General features: G+C 50.0%; 1 protein-coding gene across 1 annotated transcript; it reads right to left on the bottom strand.

Moving 5' to 3' along the window:
* Positions 1-356: 356 nt before the first annotated feature.
* Positions 357-1,863, bottom strand: LOC127326214 (protein MIZU-KUSSEI 1). The gene has a single exon (XM_051353079.2). The coding sequence runs from the start codon at positions 1,679-1,681 to the stop codon at positions 719-721; it is 963 nt and encodes a 320-aa protein (XP_051209039.1). The 5' UTR covers positions 1,682-1,863; the 3' UTR covers positions 357-718.
* Between the last annotated feature and the right edge of the window lie 21,931 nt (positions 1,864-23,794).

A 23,794-nucleotide genomic window follows, 5' to 3' on the forward strand; every position in this document is an offset into this window, starting at 1 on the left:
GTCTGTCTTAATTTGTTTGAAAAATTGTGAAATTTGTGTGCTTCATTTGTTTCAGCACTTGTTAAACATTGTACTGTTATCGCCGAATTTGTTTCAGCAATTTTCGTCCTCTTGTTTGCCGAACTTGTTAAATTTTATGTTGAATTTGTTTGAAATATGTCAAATGGTCGAGGTTGGGGGTTTCCTGCCGGGGGGACGGCTGGAACTTCGGCGCTCCCCACGCCAAAACTTCATCCAATCCGGACGAAAATTTCGCCGGATTTGGGCGTGGGGAGCGCCAACGAGTGGGGATGCTCTAACGTTGGGTGAGTGTATGCTGGTACCGTGTGCCTCCACCTCGTACCTCATACTCAGTGTTTGTCAAAAGAAATTCATAGGGGTGACAAAGAAAGAAGGTGAATGGAAGCAAATGATTCTCCGTACGCTCCACTAGATTGTGCCGCACACTGACAATTTTTTTTCTTAAAAAATACACCTCCTCCCACAAACTGATGCAACCAGGAGAGAGATCAGGTCACCAAGCCACCATGTCTTGGTGATGTCGCCGATCACAAGGTTGGTTCAGTGGGCTTGGATATTCCACGATCCCAAATTAATGGCCGTCGTGAGGTTGCACTGCTCGATGCGCACTTGACGCTAACGTCGCATCGCATGCGCGACCAAGGAGAGAGGTCGGGCCTTCGCGCCTCGCGCACTGCATGCACGGCCTGCGTTTCGTTCAGAGCCTGACGAAGAAGACGGCCAGCTCCGGGCCGGTGCCGCCGCCCTGGGGCGCCACCATGTAGAGCGACTCCGAGTCCCGAGAGCCGACGAAGTGCTCGAAGCAGCCGCGCATGTACGCCACCTCGTCGTCCGGCGACGAGCCCTCCGCTGGCGGGAGCACGCCGGCGCCCATGGACACCGCCCGCAGCGTCTCCATCACCGTGAGGTCGTCGCCCGTCGCCTCCCGCCGCACCGCGTACCCGGTCTTCTTCCCGTTGCAGAACATGGTCCACGCCGCCTCGTCCAGCAGCGGCGCAGGGCGCCTGGGCGGGCGGCCCGCCGAGCCCTCGCTGGCGCCGGGTCCGGACGAGGCGCGGCGCTCCGTCTCCAGCACGATGCGCGCGCCCGCGGGGTTGCCGAGCTCGCGGAGCAGCGCGTGCGTCTGGAGCGCCAGCTCCACCACCAGGCTCGGCAGGCACCTGGGCGACTCCTGCAGCGCCAGCGCGACGCGGCCCTTGCGGCGGCCGAACAGCGTCCCAGTCACGCGCCGGCACGGCCGTCCGCCGCCCGACGAGAACGACGCGACGTGAGACAGCAGGTGGGTGTCGGCGGCGCCCGAGGAGGTTGACGCCGCCGCCACCGCGATCTCGCGCGCCGACCCGGACGGCGTCTTCCCGCACCGGGGAGCCAGGACGGGGAGCGCGCTGCGCAGCTTCTGGAACAGCCGCGCAGACCGGGAGGAGCTGCGCCCGGACCGGTGCTTCCGGGACGGCGCCTCCAGCGTGTGGCCCGGCGCGCGCGCCGGGGACTGTCCGGGCCGGCCACTCCCGTCGTCGCTGGCGCCGCCGTCGACCGAGGAGAGGGACGATGTCCGGGTGCAGCTGCTGCTCGTGCTGGCCGCGGGGGTCGTGCCCGAGGACGCTACGCTGCTGCTGCGGCTGTGGGGGCCGTCCACATTGTGGCGGTTGGCGAAGCCCATCGGCGCGCGCGCGGTGGCCGGAAGCCGAGACGAGCGTGCGGCAGCTAGCTCGTGCAACGGTGCTGGCTGGAGGCGGTTTCGATGGCTGTTGTTATCTCGTGGCAGTAAAGGCAAAGCGCGAGCTGCGCCATGGGGAGGCCGTTTTGGCGGTTAGGCTTGCTGGGTCGTCCTGCTCCCGGCGGTTTCGCGCCATATTTGGGCTTTGGATTTGCCACACGAGGGCAAATCGGTGACCATTCCAGAACGGATTATGCTAGACCTACTGGCAAATTTCATCTTTCCTCTCCAAACCGGGCCCAAAGCACGCACTAAACCGGTTTTTCTTTATCCGGCACGGTTCAATAACATATTCGGCGTCTCTAGGCTGTCCCCGACTCATAGGACGCATTGCAGGCGCACTTGACATATGACGCTACCGCAACCACATAGCCGGGTGCCACGCCAGCGGCCCAACCCATCCCCTGCCCCGACCACAACGCCTCTGCCACTCCGCGAAATCGCCACCACCGCTATCTATTTGACACCGGCAATGCACCAACCTCTCATCTTGCTTCGCTCGTCTACAACTCCTCACAAAATGTGCAACGACCTCACGCGTTGTCCTATAATGCAAAGGTGTTCGGCCATTTGCCTATGTCACCTTCATTTTCTGGGTTCTGCTTCTCTCGCTACCATTCTGTCGATTTATTGCTTCGTTGTTTGATTTTTGTTTTGTGGATAGCCACCAAGAGATAGTGATCTATGAATTCTCGGAAGAGTAAGCCAATGCCGTTGCCGCGGATGAAGACAGGCACTTGATCATTCTCGCGTCTTCCACAATCACAAGCGAAGGAGCTAAACAATGCCAAATTTTAAGTATACGTCATGCACGGCTCAAATATTTTGCAAAAATAATTTTTGTCTACACAAATTATTATTTCAATAGAGACATGATGGGGTTTTACAAGATTCAACCCATGGATAAGAACTGCCATATCCGTCATTATGATCACCCACTGGTAGAAAAAGAGGCTTCCGGCAAGCCCCTTTAGTCGCGAAAGTATACGAACCGCGAGGCCCAGGGCGCTCGGTGGCCAGCTGGTGGACGGGAGGAGCTTTAGTCGCGGTTGGCCTGGCCAACCGCGACTAAAGGTGCCCGAAGGCCTTTAGTCGCGAAAGTATAGGAACCGCGACTAATGGAGTCTTTAGTCGTGGTTCGGGAGGCGAACCGCGACCAAAGGCCTGGGCCCAGGGCGCTCGGTGGCCAGCTGGTGGACGTGAGGAGCTTTAGTCGCGGTTGGCCGGCCAACCGCGACTAAAGGTGCCCGAAGGCCTTTAGTCGCGGTTGGCCAGGCCAACCGCGACTAAAGCCCCACCCCTATATATACCGTTCAGCCCACAACACTTAGCCATTTGGTGCCACTTCTCTTCACAAACTTCACAAGGGGGTGTAGGTTTGCTTTTGGCTCCTCTTATGCACACAAAGTGTTTGATGAAATGCCCCAAGAGCATGAAACAAACATGATATGAAGTGTCGGAGCCACACTTGAGTTTCCTCATTTATTTTTTCCTCCTCGATCGCGGTTAGCAACTTGAACCTTTCATATATATGTGTCATTGATAAAATATGCATGTGTGTAGTTCATTGTTTAATTTCTATTGTTTGTAGCTAGTTAGTTTAACAAATGCATGATGGTTAATTATATATTTTATATTATAATAATGCAGATGAATCGGCAATGGATGTACGGTAACCGACTCTCCGGCGAGTTCACTACGGGTTTGAAAGATTTCCTCGTAGTGGCTAATGCGAACAAGCAGAAGGGTTTTGTTATCTGTCCATGTGTTGACTGTAAGAATCAGAAGGGTTACTCTTCCTCAAGAGAAGTTCACCTGCACCTGTTTCGGCACGGTTTCATGTCAAGCTATAATTGTTGGACCAAGCATGGAGAAAGAGGGGTTATAATGGAAGATGATGAAGAAGGGGATGATTTCATCGATGAAAACTATCTTGATCATTTCGGTGATACTTTCATGGAGGATGCTGAAGGTGATGGGGAAGGTGAAGGGGAAGGTGAAGAAGAGGCACGTGATGAGCCCGCTGATGATCTTGGTCGGACCATTGCTGATGCACGGAGAAGCTGCGAAACTGAAAAGGAGAGGGAGAATTTGGATCGCATGTTAGAAGATCACAAAAAGTCGCTGTACCCAGGATGCGATAATGGTCTGAAAAAGCTGGGCTGCACACTGGATTTGCTGAAATGGAAGGCACAGGTAGGTGTAGCTGACTCGGCATTTGAAGACTTGCTGAAAATGTTGAAGAATATGTTTCCAAAGAATAACGAGTTGCCCGCCAGTACGTACGAAGCAAAGAAGATTGTCTGCCCTCTAGGTTTAGAGGTTCTGAAGATACATGCATGCATCAACGACTGCATCCTCTACCGCGGTGAATACGAGAATTTGAATGAATGTCCGGTATGCACTGCATTGCGTTATAAGATCAGAGGCGATGACCCTGGTGACGATGTTGAGGGCCAGAAACCCAGGAAGAGGGTTCCCGCCAAGGTGATGTGGTATGCTCGTATAATACCACGGTTGAAACGTCTGTTCAGGAACAAAGAGCATGCCAAGTTGTTGCGATGGCACAAAGAGGACCGTAAGTCGGACGGGCAGTTGAGACACCCCGCAGATGGAACGCAATGGAGAAAGATCGACAGAGAGTTCAAAGATTTTGCAGCTGACGCAAGGAACATAAGATTTGGTCTAAGTACAGATGGCATGAATCCTTTTGGCGAGCAGAGCTCCAGCCATAGCACCTGGCCCGTGACTCTATGCATCTACAACCTTCCTCCTTGGTTGTGCATGAAGCGGAAGTTCATTATGATGTCAGTGCTCATCCAAGGTCCGAAGCAACCCGGCAACGACATCGATGTGTACCTAAGGCCATTAGTTGATGAACTTTTACAGTTGTGGGGCAGATCTGGTGTCCGTGTGTGGGATGAGCACAAAGAAGAGGAATTTGACCTACGAGCGTTGCTTTTCGTAACCATCAACGATTGGCCTACTCTTAGTAACCTTTCGGGACTGTCAAATAAGGGATACAATGCATGCACGCACTGCTTACATGAGACTGAAAGTGTACATTTGCCAAATTGTAAGAAGAACGTGTACCTTGGGCATCGTCGATTTCTTCCGAAAATTCATCCAGTAAGAAAGAAAGGCAAGCATTACAACGGCAAGGCAGATCACCGGCCGAAGCCTGCGGAACGCACTGGTGCTGAGGTATTTGATATGGTCAAGGATTTGAAAGTCATCTTTGGAAAGGGTCCTGGCGGACAATAAGTTCCGAAGGGAGCTGACGGGCACGCAGCCATGTGGAAGAAGAAATCTATATTCTGGGAGCTAGAATATTGGAAAGTCCTAGATGTCCGCTCTGCAATCGACGTGATGCATGTTACGAAGAATATTTGCGTGAACCTCCTAAGCTTCTTGGGCGTGTATGGGAAGACAAATGATACAAAGGAAGCACGGCAGGACCAGCAACGTTTGAAAGACCCTGATGACCGGCATCCGGAATGGTTTCAAGGTCGTGCCAGCTACGCTCTGACCAAAGAAGAGAAGGTCATCTTTTTTGAATGCCTGAGCGATTTAAGGTCCCGTCTGGATTCTCGTCCAATATAAAGGGAATAATAAACATGGCGGAGAAAAAGTTCCAAAACCTGAAGTCTCACGACCGCCACGTGATTATGACCCAATTGCTTCCGATTGCTTTGAGGGGCTCCTGCTTAAAATGTTCGAGTAGCCATTGTGAAGCTATGTGCATTCCTCAATGCAATCTCTCAGAAGGTAATCAATCCAGAAGTTCTACCACGGTTACAGAACGATGTGGTCCAATGTCTTGTCAGTTTCGAGTTGGTGTTCCCGCCATCCTTCTTCAATATTATGACGCACCTCCTGGTTCACCTAGTCGAAGAGATTTCCATTCTCGGTCCTGTATTTCTACACAATATGTTCCCCTTCGAGAGGTTCATGGGAGTATTAAAGAAATATGTTCGTAACCGTGCTAGGCCAGAAGGAAGCATCGCCAAGGGCTATGGAAATGAGGAGGTAATTGAGTTTTGTGTTGACTTTGTTCCTGACCTTAAGCCGATTGGTCTTCCTCGATCGCGGCACGAGGGGAGACTAATTGGAAAAGGCACGATCGGAAGGAAATCAACGATATGTATGGAAGGCCATTCTCTGACTGAAGCACACCACACAGTTCTGACCAATTCCAGCTTGGTGGCTCCGTACTTTGAGAAACACAAGAATATTTTACGCTCGGACAACCCGGGAAAGCCTGAATCCTGGATTAGGAAGGCCCACATGGAGACTTTCGGCAGTTGGTTGAGAAAACATTTAATGAATGACATTAATGTTGTAGATCAGCTGTACATGTTGGCCAAGACACCATCTTCGACTATAACGACTTTCCAAGGGTACGAGATAAATGGGAATACATTTTACAAGATCACCCAAGATAAAAAGAGCACCAACCAAAACAGTGGTGTCCGCTTTGATGCAGCAACCGAGAATGGTTCACCTACACCTCCTTCACGTCAGCCGACGCCGCCCCCCAATTCACCTCCGGCGGGTAATCAGCAGCCGCCCCCCAGTCCTCATCCGGCGGGTGATCAGACGCCGCCCCCCAATCCACCTCCGGCGAAGAAGCAGAAGCAGTCCTGGATTATTAACCCGGACCCTTATGTACCTAGAACCACAAAGGTACCAGATCCATCACTGAAGCCTCTCCCCACAAGGCCTTGGGAACGTAGTGCCGAGGAAGTCGACGCACACGCGGCTGCTGATTATGAGAAATGGAAGGCGGACTGCAAGAAGAAAAGAGAGCCCGAGCCCAAGCCAGTATTTTCTGAGAAGGAAAAGGAGTGGGCTAAGTCATTTTTGAGCACACCGTCCCAAGCCGCGAAGAATCTGCCTGACGACTATGCACGTGAACTTCGTAGGCAAGCACTCATGTTCAAGAGGAACAAAGAGTTGGCGGAGAAGCAGGAGAAGCAGAAAGCCTTGGAGGAGGCCGAGAAAGAATTAGAAAGTATAAAAGGGGGGAAACAAGTTGCCCAGCTCGGGGAACAAAGTAAAAAATCGATCGCGCCGCTCATAGTGAAAGCCGCCGGTCCGGATGCTGAACTAATGGACCCCGCTATCGCCGCAGCTGCGGCAGCACAGGGAATTACTGTAACGGGTGCCAGAGAACAAGCGGCCGCGTTCGGTATGACTCTTCGTGAAGTGTTAGGCCTTGAGGAGGCGCCAATGAGTAAACCAGTAATTACATATGTGCCGAATGGGCCTCTCGTCGAGCCTGCGCATGAAGAGAATCTACCTCCACAAATGAAAAATCTGCTACATTGGTACAAGGGTTACATAAAAACTAACGCCGGCAAAGAATATATTTATGCGGAAGTTAGACATGAGCATCACTTCAAACATTACTATGTAGCAGTTAATCTGAGTGAATTGTTCCAGCTGTTCAATCTGCGCGAGCTCGACAAATCTATCATCAGTTGCTACGTTCTGTAAGTGATTTATTTCTACCCCATCTCATTCATTGCCTGCACTATATATATATATAGTCCTAACTATATTGTTGTGTACGCTATTATGCAGAATGAAGAAGCGGGAAATGCGAATAAGGAACATCCATGATGTTGGGTTCATTGACCCACAAATCGTTAATTCATATGTGTTAGAACTACACCCCGCCGACGTGGAGCAAGACCTGTGGCTTTTTCTTACAAAGCAGCAACTCAAAAGTGATATTCTATTTCCTTTGCATTTTGGGTGAGTGTTTCTGTCTTGAGCACATTATCTTTTGTTTACTCCATGCATGGTATGTGGCTAATCAATGAGTTATGCATGACTGTGCATGTATCGTGTCCGCAGGTTCCACTGGATTCTGCTAGTAATTCAATTTCACACCTCCACAGTTATCGTCCACGACTCTCTAAATATGGATCCAAAGCTTTGGACCGACATGAGAAGAATGATGCAGAAGTAATTATTTTCATTCATTTGCGCTCTATATCGATCAGCCTATTTCGTTCATTTCCTAATATCAAGTAACTAATAACTCTCTTGTTCATTTAATTTTCTTTGCCTCGTAGGGTTTGGAGACGGTTCGCAGATCAAAAGGTCGGTGAATTCCAAAAAGAGCTAGAATTTAAAAGGGCAGTGACTGGGGATATTCAGCCACCGGGGACCAATCTATGTGGGTTCTATGTTTGTGAGATGATCCGGAGATACACCACTGAGCGGAAGCCGTCGGAAAACAACCTCAAGAGGAATAACCTCCGGAAGACGCTTATTCCAGAAGCTCGCTTCTGACCACTTCAAGAGGTACTAGCAGGATGGTTCATGAGGGAAGTCCTCCATCCTAAAGGAGAACACTATTATGAGGACGTAGAACTGTGGATGAAGAAGTAAATTATGTATGTAAACTTGTTCAAAATTGTATATGGTCTTCCGATATTGAATATATATTGTATATTCGTCTTGAATTTTCTTGGTTCTAATTTCAAATTTGTTTGAAATTGTACATTCATATGCATGTATATAGTACCATAGAATATGTGTACTGAAACTTCTTCAAAATTAAAATATAAAAGAAATAAAACAATTACAAACTAAAAAGAAACCAGGTTTAGGGGGGGATAAAACCCTAAACCTGCGGCGGCCTTTAGTCGCGGTTGGCCAGAAGAACCGCGACTAAAGGTCCTTTGCCCAGGCGCACGCTAGCCACCCACGTGGACGTGCCTTTAGTCGCGGTTCGTAAGGAACCGCGACTAAAGGGGGGGCCTTTAGTCACGCTTAATTGGTCGTGGTTGCGCAACCGCGACTAATGGCAGTTGCCAACCGCGACCAAAGGCCGTTTTTCTACCAGTGACCATTTGAGGAAAACATAAGAAATTCAAATAAAATAAAGAATTTTTAAATTGTTGTTTATAACTTTTTTCTTGCAACTATTACACTTTTTTGCGAGGAAAGATCAGACATATGAAAACAACCGTCCTTACAGGAAGATCTAGAAAAACAGCAAAATTATAAGATGGTCCAGCTAGATCTCGAGGACATTGACGATGAACGGGACGTGCCGCCAGAGCACCGCCGCTACTCCTCCCATGACGCCTTGGATCGGACGGAGTCCCTCTGCGGAAGGGAAGCCGACGATCGTCAACTCCAAAGAGCATCCACCCTGCATCACCATCGCCATCGTCGTGCTTCACAACATCTTCACCTTCGGAAGCTTCATACACCCGACACCACCGCTCCACGGCCACCGGCGAGGGAAGGGCACGCAGCACAGCTCCAAGGATCTGCGAGCGTGAGGAAGGTGGCAGATCGTGGCAGAGCTCTACCGAGCCGCGCCGCCGAAGAGGACGACCTCCACCTCGAAACGCCATCCCGATCGCGCCGCATCTTCAACGCCGCCTGAGGGATGCGTACTTAAGCCTACATTGTACACACGACGAGATCCGGGGTTCCCCCACCCCCCGTCGCCCACTAGTGGAGAACAGGCCTTTGGTCCCAAGCAAATGTCCCAGTGCAGAACCAAACCGGGACTAATGTGGGCATTGGTCCCGGTTCGTTTTGCCCAGGGCGACCCCACTAGCTCAGAGCTTGTCCGGTAGTGGCCTTTGGACCCGGTTTGTAATACAAACCGGGACCAAAGGGTCCGCGGCAGGGCGTGGCAGGCCGTGTCAGCCGTGGGAAACCTTTAGTCCCGGTTTGTAATACAAACCGGGTCTAAAGGCGCCCCAATCTGGCTATATTTCCTTGCCCTGCCCAAGTGTGAGCCACACTTGGCCATTTTTTCACTTTCTTCACAAGAGGGGTGTATTGCTCTCCTCTCTTCTTCATATGCACAAGAGGTGTTTGATGAAATGCTTAAGAGGATTTGCCACTTGAGTTTACACAAATCAAGCCACACTTAACTTGTTTTTTTCTTCTTCATCGAGGTTAACAACTTTATCCTTTTCATCTGTAATTGATAAAATGCATGTGTATATATACATCGTGATGTTCTGTAATGGTTTTGATCAGCTAAATTATATCATGCAGATGAATCGGCAATGGATGTACATTGACCGACGGTTTGACGAGTTCACTTCGGGCCTGGATAATTTTATGGCCGTGGCGGAGGCAAACAAACATGGTGGCTTCATGTACTGTCCATGTGTCAACTGCAAGAATACCGTAAATTATGCTCACTCGAGTCTCATTCACAGCCACCTTCTGCGATCCGGTTTCATGCCCAGTTACTATTGTTGGACCAAGCACGGAGAAAGAGGGGTTATGATGGAAGACAATGAAGAAGAGGAAGAGGATGATGACGGTTATCCCAATTTCCCTGAATACGATGATACTGCAGAAGGCAATGAAGACAATGAAGTAGAAGATCAAGAGGCACCAGATGAGCCTGCTGATGATGATCTTGGTCGGGCCATTGCTGATGCAAGGAGAGAATGTGAAACTGAAAAGGAAAGGTTGGCCTTCGACAAGATGATAGATCACAACAAATTGTTATACCCAACTTGCGAAGATGGCCATAAAAAGCTAGGCAACACACTGGAATTGTTGCAATGGAAGGCAGAGAACGGTGTCACTGACTCAGGATTTGGAAAGTTGCTGACAATAATTAAGAGGAAGCTTCCAAGGGGTAACGAATTGCCCACCAAGACGCATTTAAGCGAAGAAGATTGTCTGCCCTCTAGGATTAGATATGCAAAAGATACATGCATGCATTAATGACTGCATCCTCTACCGCGGTGAGTACGAGAATTTGGATGCATGTCCGGTGTGCACTGCATTGCGGTATAAGATCAGACGAGATGACCCTGGTGATGTTGAGGGCGAGCGTTCTAGGAAGAGGGTTCCTGCCAAGGTTATGTGGTATGCTCCTATAATACCACGGCTGAAACGCTTGTTCAGAAATAAAGAGCACGCTAGGTTGTTGCGATGGCACAAAGAAGACCGTAAGAAAGACGTGATGTTGAGGCATCCTGCTGATGGATCCCAATGGAGAAAAATCGATAGAGAGTTCCCAAACTTTGCACAGGATGCAAGGAACTTAAGGTTTGGTCTAAGTACAGATGGCATGAATCCTTTTGGAGAGCAGAGCTGCAGCCATAGCACCTGTCCTGTGACTCTTTGTACATATAACCTTCCTCCTTGGTTGTGCATGAAGCGGAAGTTCATTATGATGCCAGTGCTCATACAAGGCCCGAAGCAACCCGGGAACGACATTGATGTGTACCTGAAGCCATTAGTCGAAGAACTTCTATAGCTGTGGTCCCTAGCAGGTGTACGTGTGTGGGACGAGCACAAGCAGGAGGAATTTGACCTAAGAGCGATGCTTTTCATAACCATCAATGACTGGCCTGCTCTTGGTAACATTTCAGGACAGTCAAACAAGGGATACAATGCATGCACACACTGTTTACATGAGCTCGAAGGTGATTATTTGGAAAAAGGTCAGAAGGTCGTGTACCTGGGGCATCGTCGATTTCTTAGGATTACCCATCCCGTAAGAAAGAAAGGCAAGCATTACAACGGTGAGGCTGATCACCGGAGGAAGCCTCCCCATCGTGATGGTGTTGATATATTTGGTATGGTCAAGGATCTAGATGTAATATTTGGAAAGGGTCCTGGCGGACGGTCTGTTCCGAATGATGCTGCCGGACACGCGCCCATGTGGAAGAAGAAATCTATATTTTGGGATCTACCCTATTGGCAAGTCTTAGAGGTCCGCTCTTCAATCGATGTGATGCACGTGACGAAGAATCTTTGCGTGAACCTGCTAGGCTTTCTGGGTGTGTACGGGAAGACAAAAGATACACCAGAAGCATGGGAGGACCAGCAACGTTGGAAAGACCCCAAAAAGCTGCATGAGAGAGTTAAAGGACGTCATTTATCCAGCTACGCTCTTACAAAAGCAGAGAAGGAAATATTTTTTGAATGTCTTAGCAGTATCAAGGTCCCGTCTGGCTTCTCCTCCAATATAAAGGGAATAATAAATATGGAGAAGAAAACAATTCAGAACCTGAAGTCTCATGACTGTCACGTGATAATGACACAGTTGCTTCCGATTGCATTGAGGGGGCTTCTACCGGAAAATGTTCGACTGCCCAGTGTGAAGCTATGTGCATTCCTCAATGCAATTTCTCAGAAGGTAATAAATCCAGAAATTCTACCGAGGTTGCAGAATGATGTGGTCCAATGTCTCGTTAGTTTTGAGCTGGTGTTCCCACCATCCTTCTTCAATATTATGACACATCTCCTCGTTCACCTGGTCGATGAGATTTCCATTCTCGGTCCTGTTTTTCTACACAATATGTTCCCCTTCGAGAGGTTCATGGGAGTCTTGAAGAAATATGTTCATAACCGTGCTAGGCCAGAAGGAAGCATCTCCAAGGGCTATGGAACAGAGGAGGTCATTGAATTCTGTGTTGACTTTATTCCTGACCTTAAGCCGATTGGTGTTCCTGAATCGCGGCATGAAGGGAGACTAAGTGGAAAAGGCACGCTAGGAAGGAAATCAATGATATGTAGGGACGGGATTTCTTTGAATCAAGCACACTACACAGTTCTACAAAGTTCCACCATGGTGGCTCCGTATATCGGTGACCACAAGAACTTTCTACGCTCCCAGAACCCGGGGCAGTCGAACGATTGGATTAGACGTGAACACATGTCGACTTTCGGCTGTTGGTTGCAAAAACATCTCCTGAATAACGAAGATATTGAAGATCAGCTGTACTTGCTGGCCCAGACACCATCTTCGACTGTAGTTACTTTCCAAGGGTACGAGATAAATGGGAATACATTTTACACGATCTCCCAAGATAAAAAGAGCACCAACCAAAACAGTGGTGTCCGATTTGATGCAATAATGAATGAAGGCCCAAATGACACATATTATGGTTACATAGAGGATATATGGGAACTTGACTATGGACCTTCTTTTAAGGTCCCCTTGTTTAGGTGCAAATGGGTCAACAAAACAGGAGGCGGGGTTCAGGTAGACAAGTTGTATGGAATGACAACAGTGGATCTCAACAATCTTGGGTATAGAGACGAACCATTCGTCCTAGCCAAGGATGTGGCCCAGGTTTTCTATGTGAAGGATATGTCTAGCAAACCAAGAAAAAGGAAACATAAGGAAACAAATACATCAAACGATGAGCCAAAGCGCCACATAGTTCTTTCTGGAAAAAGAAACATCGTGGGAGTGGAGGACAAGACAGACATGTCAGAAGATTATAATAAGTTTGATGAAATTCCACCCTTCAGAGTGAACATTGATCCAAGCATCAAGTTAAATGATGAAGATGCTCCATGGTTAAGGCCGAAGAAGATTAAATGATGAAGATGCTCCATCATCAAGTTAATTGAAGAATGTTCATGGCACAAATGAGTATCTCAACATGGCAATCAATTTCCCATTTATTTTTGTGTAATCATTTAACCGTATGTAAGATATGAAAAGTGGAGATGTGGTTGGCTTTTTGTACCATATATATAGAGGAGATGTAGTCGTTCACGGGTTAGCAGGGGAAAAATTCCGAGGCGCAGTTTCCGAAGATGCCGTAGGGCGTGTGCACCAACAACATCTTCGAGAAACTGCGCCACAGGAGATTTCCCAACCCTTTCCCCAACACTATTAGAGGAGATGTAGTCGTTCAGGGGCTTGCAGGAAAAAATTCCGAGGAGCAACTTCCGAAGATGCCTTAGGGCGTGTGCACCAACGACATCTTCGAGAAGTTGCGCCACGGGAGATTTCCCAACCCTTTCCCCAACACTGTTAGAGGAGATGTAGTCGTTCATGGGCTTGCAGGGAAAAAAATCCGAGGCGCAGTGCCGTAGGGCGTGTGCACCAACAACATCTTCGAGAAGCTGCGCCACGGGAGATTTTCCAATCCATGGGAATGAATCTCTGCTTGGCTTGTTGATCTGCTTGGCAAGCTGTATCGATGCTCCTTTTATAGGCACAACACCGCTTCTACTCGACAGGGCGTCGTGCGCTACATGCTTTATCTCATCGAGCAGTGCGTCCACCCATGCGTTCTTATCCTGCCGACATCTTTAGTCCCGGTTGTACCCACCAGCCGGGACTAAAGGTTACCCACACGTCCTTATCCCACCGACAGTTTTGTTAGATGACAAAAAAAGGATCTTTCGTCCCGGTTGTACCCACCAGCCGGGACTAAAGGTTACCCACACGTCTTTATCCCACCGACAGTTTTGTTAGATGACAAAAAATGATCTTTAGTCCCGGTTGTACCCACCAGCCGGGACTAATGTTTTCGGCGCCACTGCGTTCCCGCCTATTTTTCTTCCCGCGCTTTCCACTGCGTTCCCGCCTATTTTTCTTCCCGCGCTTTCCACTGCTTCCCGCCTCTGTCCTCCCGCCATTTTTTCACTATATATATATATGTAGGCTTGGCCTCCATTTACATATCACATCTAGACTCATATCTGCAAACCTCATCACTCTGTCTCATGGCTTCCATCGTATCTCTAACCCTCAGGGAGGCGGAGGCGCTTTGCGCGTCGAACTACCCCTGCCCGCCGGGCTAACGCGTCCCGACCGACTGGTTGCTGAGCGTCGGAGGCGTACCGGTCCCTCCTGTCCCTCTAGGTGTGGCGCGCGAGATGGCCATCACGAACCACTACTACTTCGAGCTCACGCCAGAGCAGCGGAGGAATCCCCAGTGGCATCCCGACTACTTCCCGACTTGGGAAAGCTTCTTCATCAATCGGCGTGAGAGGGCGCTTGCCAGGCACGAGGAGGGCGGCCCGCCTCCTTCGGACTTCAACGAGGCCGGCCGTCGGCTGTGGTGGCGCAGCCGGACTCTCCAGGGCGTCATGGCCTACCGTGGCCCCCGCCTACGCTACCCTCAGTCCCAGCCCACGCGTGCTCTCCCGTCGAGGTTCGACTACCGCGACCCCGATGCCAGCGACGATGATGACGGCGACTACGACGACTACAGTGGCGAGTATTATAGGGCTAGGCACGAGTATGACTGAATGACTCGAACAGTCGAATCTGGCGATGTATCTTAATTAATTTTCAGTTGAGCTCTGTACTTTAATTCCATGTATGTGGCGGGAAACTTTTCTCCGAGGAGCTCTGTACTTTAATTTCAGTTCAATCATAATAAATTTCGTGTCAACCACTTTATTGAACAAAAACAACCGACATCGACTTTATAAACTAAATTTAAACTAATAGAACCGACAACGACTATATTGAAATTACAATAAAATAGATAAATTACTAGTCTAGTCTCTACTCGTCGTCGGAGGTTGTCTCCGTCCAAATGTCCTCCCACCGAGGGTCGTTTTCGGTCCAAGTTGTATTCGGGTTCTCGAGTTCGAAGGCGGCGACGGCCCGACGGTGGCGCCTGTTGGACCTGCGTTGTGCCCTAAGGTTAGCAAAGAACGCGTCGGTGTTGTCGACATCGTTGGGGAACTGCGCCCTCCACTGGCGCATCAACTGCTCGTCGCGCTCGGCGATGGCGATCCTGCGCTGCACCTGGCGGTGCCGGCGACGGTCCTCGTCGTCGACGAGGCACGGCGGTGGCGCGAGGAACTCCGCCTCCTCTAGCGATTCAACATCCGGGAAGTTCATGTCTCGCCCTGACCGCCGAAAGCGCCACGCCGCCGCGTCGTAAGCGCGCGCCGCCAGCTCCGGCGTGTTGTACGTGCCGAGGGTGAGGCGGAAGCCACCGGCGCGTATCTCGGCAATGAACCTACCGCTCGGACGCACTCGAACGCCACGGAAACCGGACGCCCCTCGACGACGTGGAGGCATCCTGGAGATGAATGAGCGGAGGCGGTGGCGACGTGTGGTTGCGCCCGCACTCGTCGCTCTATATAGCGCACGCGGGGCATGGCACGTGTAAGCCACGGCTACACACGTCGCACACCGGCGTCGGCGGGGCGAGGCACGTGGAAGCGGTGGCTACACGTCGCACGACGGCGTCGACGGATAAGCGACACGTGTGGCACGGCGGAGGGACACGTGGCACGGGGAAGGGACACGTGTGGCACGGCGGCGGTGGCCAGTACATGGCGGTGACGGTGGTGGCCAGTACACTGCGGTGACGGTGGTGGCGGTGGCCAGTACACGGCGGTGGAGGTGGCCAGTACACGGCGGTGGCGGTGGCGGCGGTGGCCAGTACACGGCGGTGGCGGTGGCGGCGGTGGCCAGTACATGGCGGCGGCGGCGGTGGACACGTGTGGCATGGCGGTGGCCAGTACGTGTTTTTTTTATTTGAAATAAGGCGGGAATGAAATTTTTTAAAAAATTGGCCTTTGGTCCCGGTTTGTAATTCAAACCGGGCCTAAAGGCCCATTTTGCGCACGCAGCGAAAACCGCAGGAAAAATGGCCTTTAGGCCCGGTTTGTATTACAAACCGAGACCAAAGGGGGGCCTTTGGTCCCGGTTTGTAATACGAACCAGGTCCAAAGGTGGGGCCAGTATATAAGAAAACACTTCGTCTCCGCGGAGATCAATCCCGCGGAGACGAAGCGCTGAGCGCCGCCAGGCTGCCCAACTGCCGCGCGAAATAGCCGCCGTCGCCGTCCACCGCGCCGCCGCCCGTGCCACCGCTTCGCCGCCGTCCGCGCGCCACGCCCGCAGCCATCGCCGTCCGCGCGCGCGCACGCTTGCGCCCGTCGCGCCGTCCGCGCGCCGTCCGCCCGCCGCCATCCGCGCGCCACGCCCACGCCCGCGCCGTCGCCTCCTCTCCTCCGCCCGTGCCGCCGTCCACCGCTCGCGTCGCCGTCCACCGCGCCGCCGTCGCCGTCCGCTGCGCGCCTCCTCTCCGCCGGCGCCAAGGTGAGCCCCCGGCACCTGAGAAGAAATAGTTAGTATTAGATTTTTAGAAATAGTTAGTATTAGATTTTTAGAAATAGTTAGTATTAGATTTTTAGATTATTAGTATTATAGTTAGAAAAAAGTTATGAAAAGAATATTTGATAGAAATAAGATAGAAAATTATAGTTAAAAAATTATAGTAGTGAAAATTATTAGTATAGTTAATCCGATATGTTAGAAAAAGTAGTGAAAATTATAGTTAGAAAATTGTTAGTATAGTTAATCCGGTAGTGCGGGCGGCCCTGCCGGTGCCGAGTCTGTGGCGGTGCCCCTACCGGCGCCCGTGCCGGTGCCGAGTCCGTGGCGGTGCCCCTACCGGCGCCCGTGGCTGTGCCGAGTCCGTGGTGGTGCCGCCGCGACATAGTGCCGACGCCCCTGCCGGCGCCCCCAAAATAGAGTATATATGTAGTGCCGGCGCCCCCCAAATGGTAGTGCCGGCGCCGACTAACATATAGTGAAGTTATTTTTTAATTTATGTTAACTTTGGTACATATATATATGATTTGTTTTCGTAGCTACGATGCGGCGACAGCCGCCGCGCCGTGGTCTGACTCTTCTAGAGGAGATGCAACAGCTGGGGGAGGTCCGGGACTGGGCTCCGCCGGGGTGGCACTGCGAGGTCTTAGCTTCCGGGTCGCGCACCTTGGTGCGGAATCCGGGTCCCGTCGTCGACCCGGATATTCTATGGTGGAGGTCTTATGGGCCACGGTCGTTTCAGAGGGAGTCGGCCCCGCCAGAGGAGGTAGCTCAGCGCATTGCGGTGGAGGACGAGCACGTTCGCCGTTACATGTATGCGTTAGACAACATGTATAGGACTGGATGGAGCGTTATGCAGGGATCTCATGTTAGCTATGCTCCTGTGACTGTTCCGTGGCTTTGGGGGTTCACCCGGCGCGGCTCAGGACCCGGTCGGCGCGTTATAGGACCCGGTCGGCACGGTTGAGAGGTTGTAGTAGTGATTGATGTATTAGGGTTAAATAAACATGAACCCGATCTATGTATGCATGTAACTGCACTATCTGCTTTCAGCACTATATTATCGATCCTTAGTTAAGAACTACATATGTAACTCCATTTTCAGTTTTCTGCATTATCCTTAATTTGATCATATGATGGTTCCTATATATAGCTTGCAGGTCGTTGTAGAAAGCATGGACAGAGATGAAATTCAAGAAAATTTCACGGAGAACCTCATAGCCCACGGTACTCTGGATGATCGCGACGACGACGTTATTCCAGATGATGGCGATGACGATGTCACCGCAACTTTTTTGAATGGCTCCGGTGAGGGAGTGGAGAATATTGAGGAAGAAGATCCTAATGGCGCCGGTGAGGAAGAAGATCATCATAATGGCTCCGGAACCGTAGTTATCACCCAGGTATGTAAATTAATTAAGCCGATGTTGATCGACTAGATGCATTAACTAATTAAATTGTACTGACTATGAATTATTTCTTTTTTAGCCCTCCGGATCGAGCACTTCTTCTGTAAAGTCGAGGAAGCGAGGCCCGGCCAAAAAGTTGGACGACGGTGTTAGGCACGACATCACCCACATCGCTAAGGATGGTAAACCGATTGCTCCAGAGAAAGGTGCAAAGGCATTTATAGCTCAATGCGGAGTGCTTGTTAGGGACCACGTCCCGATCCCCGTTCGAGAATGGAACAAGCCGAAGGGACTAGTGCTGTCTGCAGAGGAAGAAGCTCAAGGTCTTTATATCGATTATGTAGCCAAAAACAGCATTCTGACCAAGCTCATGGCACATTTCAACATAGTACCCGAAGAGGGGGATGACGCTGAAAAGGCCAAGATGGAGCAGGCCCTCCGCGACTTTGCCAAGAAGAAGATGGCCGAACTATTCAAGAACCACAAGAAAAGATTGCGCGGCCTTATCAAGAAAAAGAAGACTCCGGACAGTGAGAAGGTAAAAAATCACTGGGACGAATTCGTGAAGTACAGCACGGAGTCAGAAGAATTTAAGAAAAGGTCGGCAACAAATAAGGCAAATGCTGCGTTGAAGCTATATCACCAAATTCTGGGTCCAGGTGGATACAGGGCTAACCGTCCTAAGTGGCAGGCAGCTGAGGTGGAACTGACCAGTAAAGGGATCAGATTAGGGACACACGGTTGGATCGAACGGTGTAAGGAGTGGTTCTACGGGATTGGGGGAACGTTGCATCCTGAAACAGGGAAGTGCATCTATAAGAAAGCTCATCTGAAGTTTCCCATCGAAGCCCTGGAAAAAGCACATAAGGACGTGGAGGAGGGGAGGTTCCAGCCCGAAAGAGAGAACGATGAGCTGACACGCACCCTTGGGAACAAAGAACACGGCGGACGAACACGAGGCACAGAAGGCTCCGTTCCGTGGAAGTTTGGCTTTCCTGCGGAAAGGAAGAGATTTCCTGATAAAAGCCATGAGAGGAGAAAGGCAAGGGAAACAGACCGCATAGCGTCCTTAGAGGAGGATTTTAGCACCATGCGAGCCCAATTAACCATGGTAACCCAAGTACTTACATCCCAGATAGCTCAGGGGCAGGCTGTAGATCCTGCATTGCTCAATGCCCTCGTCCCGCTGCAATCTCAACAACACCGGAAAAGCAGCGTGGCTTCCACTCAGCAGGAGGATAATGATGATGATGACCAGGTGGTCGAGCCTCCTCGCTACCCCCCCGTGGATGATCTCACTGAGAGCCATCCTTGTGAGCTGCATGTTAAAGTTTTCAACCTATCCTTCAAGGCGGCGGTCGGCATCCTCTTACCTACAAGGTCTTACCATTGTCGTCCGGTCCAAGACGACCTTGCTGTTGTGATGGTGGATGAAGTGTTGAGAGATTATGAGGGGTTGGTGCTTGAGCACCCTGCAGGTGAAGATGGGGAAATAAAAGAACTGGGAGAAGCCCGTAGAACCACCGTGCAATGGCCGAAGGAGAACATTGTGTTTCCAGGTGAGAAGCCACCAAGAAGGACACCTCCTCCGCCTCCTCCGCCACCTGCGCAGTCTCCTCCGCGTGATGATTCTCCTCTGCGCGATGATGATTCCCCTGTGCATGAGCAGTCTCCTCCGCGTGAAAATACTCCGCCGCCTCCTCCTCCTCGTCAGGAGACTCTGCCGCCGCCTCCTCCTCCTCGTCAGGAGACTCCGCCGCCTCCACCTAAGCAAAAGAGGAAGCTAACCGCGGCACCTCCTACAGCTCCAAAGAGATCATCAACTCCGATGAGGAAACAGACTCCAGAGTTGTTACCACATGAGCAGACTGAAGAGCAAAAGGCGTTTCTTGCGCCGAAGGAGATGTTTATTCCACCGCATACAGTGAAGCACTTTGCCGAGACGAGAATGAAGAGACCTGAGCTGAGAGCTGATTATGACCGCTCTCTTGGATATTCCTCTAGAGCGAGCAAAGAAGCAAAAAAAGTCGCCCAGCTTGGACAGCAGGACATTCAGGCCATACCCCACTTCGTCGTGAAGCCCTATGATGATCCAGAGACGGCATCGATGATCGAACGGGAGGCTAGAGCTCAGGGAGCATCAGTTGAGTACGAAGATTACTATCCAACGGCTCAAGTGGTAAACAAGTATAGATACGGAAAAGATCTCGTCAAATCTGGCGAGCTCGCGCGTCTAGGGACTCAGATGCGAAGGTTGCATGAATGGTACCTGAAAGCCTGTCGAAGAGGTGATCGCTACCTCACGGTGTATCTTAGAGATGAGCATTACTTCCGGGGGGTCGAGGAGATAAACCTTGAGTTAGAGGAACTGTTTTAGTTATTCAATCAAGACGCCCTCGACAAAGCTGTCATCAGTTGCTACTGCCTGTAAGTGATTTATTTATGTAATTAAGTCTGTAGCTCAGCGCTCATTTATTTGCACTAACAATTATCCTCACTATATTCTTTGTGTACGCTATACATTTAATTATGCAGAATGAAGAAGCTCGAATGCAAAAGAGGCAAGCTCCTACCGCTGGGGTTCATAGACCCAGACACAGTTCATGAAGTTACGGTTCAAGACTTCGCCAAGGACACAGAGGACAACATGGTAATGTTTTTAGTGAAGCAAGCAAACAAAGAGGATATATTCTTGCCCTACAACTTCAAGTGAGTGTTATATATAACATACATTATGCTTGTGCAGCTTCCACTTTATTCTCATAATCATTGAGCTATGCTTGTTCAGATTCCACTTTATTCTCCTTATCATTGATCTTCACAAAGGAGTCGTAAATGTCATGTACTCGAAACGTAAAGAATATGCGGAATGGGCGGACATGGCTGCCATCCTCCAGAGGTAATTTCAATCAATTTCGTATTGGCATCTTCATCTGTTCTAATTCGATGATATCATCAACTAATCAATAACTCATTTACTCATTATTTTTTGCCGGGCAGGGCTTGGAAACGGTTCATCACTACTGTTCCGGGTAAATGGAAACCGGAGCTTACATTTAAAGATTACCCTGTAAGTAGTACTATATATATAGCTATGTCCGTGAAACTCTATATATGATATTTACTTTCAATACGATGCTTGATTATTAGTTTGATCGAACTATTTTTTCGTAAATTGTATGAGGCAGGAACCCGGGAATAACTTATGTGGATACTACGTCTGCACCTTCATTCGTGACATGTCCTATCCCAAGGGTGGGGATGCTCGTATACACCAAACTCGTGTACGATAACAAATTCTCACAATTATCTTAATTAGTACCATCTATTGTATTGATTTCCATTCATATATTGATCTCCTTTTTTAAATATAGATGATACGCCTGCGGGACACTCTCATAACGGAGGATCAAATACGACCAATTCAAGAGGAACTCGCGGGATTCTTTCTTACCGAGGTCATTACCCCAGGTGGAGAGCACTATGCGAAGGTCATAGCTATGTGTTGAGCAACTTCGTAGAAGCTAATAGATTTAGTAAAAAGATCCGACTTTATATTGTAAATATGCATGCATTACGTGTACTGTTGACGATGTCTATATATATTCACGACGATTTTTTGTGGTTTCTTGAATGATATATATGCATTGCTGAAACTCTGCCGCGGCAGAGAAACGCCATGTTTCTCTGCCACGGCAGAGAAACGCTGCTCCACCCTAAACCTGTGCCGCGGCAGAGAAATAGCAATTCTCTGCCGCGGCAGAGAACCCCAGGCCCGGTTCGTACCACGAACCGGGACCAAAGGCCATCCACCGCGAGCTCCCTGGCCGCACCACGTGGCGCCGCCTTTAGGCCCGGTGCAACTTTGAACCGGGACTAAAGGGGGACCCTTTAGTCCCGCCTAATTGGTCCCGGTTTGGAAACCGGGACTGAAGGCCCAAATGGACCGGGCCTATAGCCCCGTTTTCCACTAGTGGCCGGAGCGGCTGGCGGAGGGAGGGGAACCAGCACTGGTAGAAAAACAGGCTTCCGGTGAGCCCCATAAGTCGCGAAGCTATAGGAACCGCGACTAATGGGACCTTTAGTCGCGGTTCGGGAGGCGAACCGCGACCAAAGGCCTGGGCCTGTGGCGCTCGGTGGCCAGCCGGTGCACGTGGGGGCTTTAGGCGCGGTTGGCCAGGCAAACGCCTATTAAAGGTGCCCGAGGGCCTTTAGTCGCGGTTGGCCAGGCCAACCGGGACTAAAGCCCCTCCCCTATATATACCCATCCAGCAGCCAACACTTAGCCATTTGGAGCCATTCTCTTCACAAACTTCACAAGTGGGTGTTAGGTTTGCTTTTGGTTCCTCTTATGCACATAAGGTGTTTGATGAAATGCCCCAAGAGCATGAAACAAACATGATATGAAGTGTTGGAGCCACACTTGAGCTTTCTCATTTATTTTTTCCTCCTCGATCGCGGTTAGCAACTTGAACCTTTGATGTGTCATTGATAAAATATGCATGTGTGTGTAGTTCATTGTTTAATTTATATTGTTTGTAGCTAGTTAGTTTAACAAATGCATGATGGTTAATTATATATTTTATATTATAATAATGCAGATGAATCGACAATGGATGTACGGTAACCGACTCTCCGGCGAGTTCAGTGCGGGTTTGAAAGATTTCCTCGTAGTGGCTAATGCGAACAAGCAGGAGGGTTTTGTTATCTGTCCATGTGTTAACTGTAAGAATCAGAAGGGTTACTCTTCCTCAAGAGATGTTCACATGCACCTGCTTCGGCACGGTTTCATGCCAAGCTATAATTGTTGGACCAAGCATGGAGAAAGAGGGGTTATAATGGAAGAAGATGAAGAAGGGGATGATTTCATCGATGAAAGCTATCTTGCTCATTTCGGTGATACTTTCATGGAGGATGCTGAAGGTGAAGGGGAAGGTGAAGGGGAAGGTGAAGAAGAGGCACGTGATGATCCCGTTGATGATCTTGGTCGGACCATTGCTGATGCACGGAGACGCTGCGAAACTGAAAAAGAGAGGGAGAATTTGGATCGCATGTTAGAGGATCACAGAAGGCGCTGTACCACCGGATGCGATGATGGTCTGAAAAAGCTGGGCTGCACACTCGGATTTGCTGAGATGGAAGGCACAGGCAGGTGTAGCTGACTCGGCATTTGAAAACTTGCTGAAAATGTTGAAGAATATGTTTCCAAAGAATAACGAGTTGCCCACCACTACGTACGAAGCAAAGAAGGTTGTCTGCCCTCTAGGTTTAGAGGTTCTCGAAGATACATGCATGCATCAACGATCGCATCCTCTACCGCGGTGAATACGAGAATTTGAATGAATGCCCAAGTATGCACCGCATTGCGTTATAAGATCAGAGGCGATGACCCTGGTGACGATGTTGAGGGCCAGAAACCCAGGAAGAGGGTTCCCGCCAAGGTGATGTGGTATGCTCCTATAATACCACGGTTGAAACGTCTGTTCAGGAACAAAGAGCATGCCAAGTTGTTGCGATGGCACAAAGAGGACCGTAAGTCGGACGGGGAGTTGAGACACCCCGCAGATGGAACGCAATGGAGAAAGATCGACAGAGAGTTCAAAGATTTTGCAGCTGACGCAAGGAACATAAGATTTGGTCTAAGTACGGATGGCATGAATCCTTTTGGCGAGCAGAGCTCCAGCCATAGTACCTGGCCCGTGACTCTATGCATCTACAACCTTCCTCCTTGGTTGTGCATGAAGCGGAAGTTCATTATGATGCCGCTGCTCATCCAAGGTCCGAAGCAACCCGGCAACGACATCGATGTGT

The sequence above is a fragment of the Lolium perenne genome, chromosome 7 (genome assembly GCF_019359855.2).
Source record: "Lolium perenne isolate Kyuss_39 chromosome 7, Kyuss_2.0, whole genome shotgun sequence".
Taxonomy (NCBI): Eukaryota; Viridiplantae; Streptophyta; class Magnoliopsida; order Poales; family Poaceae; genus Lolium; species Lolium perenne.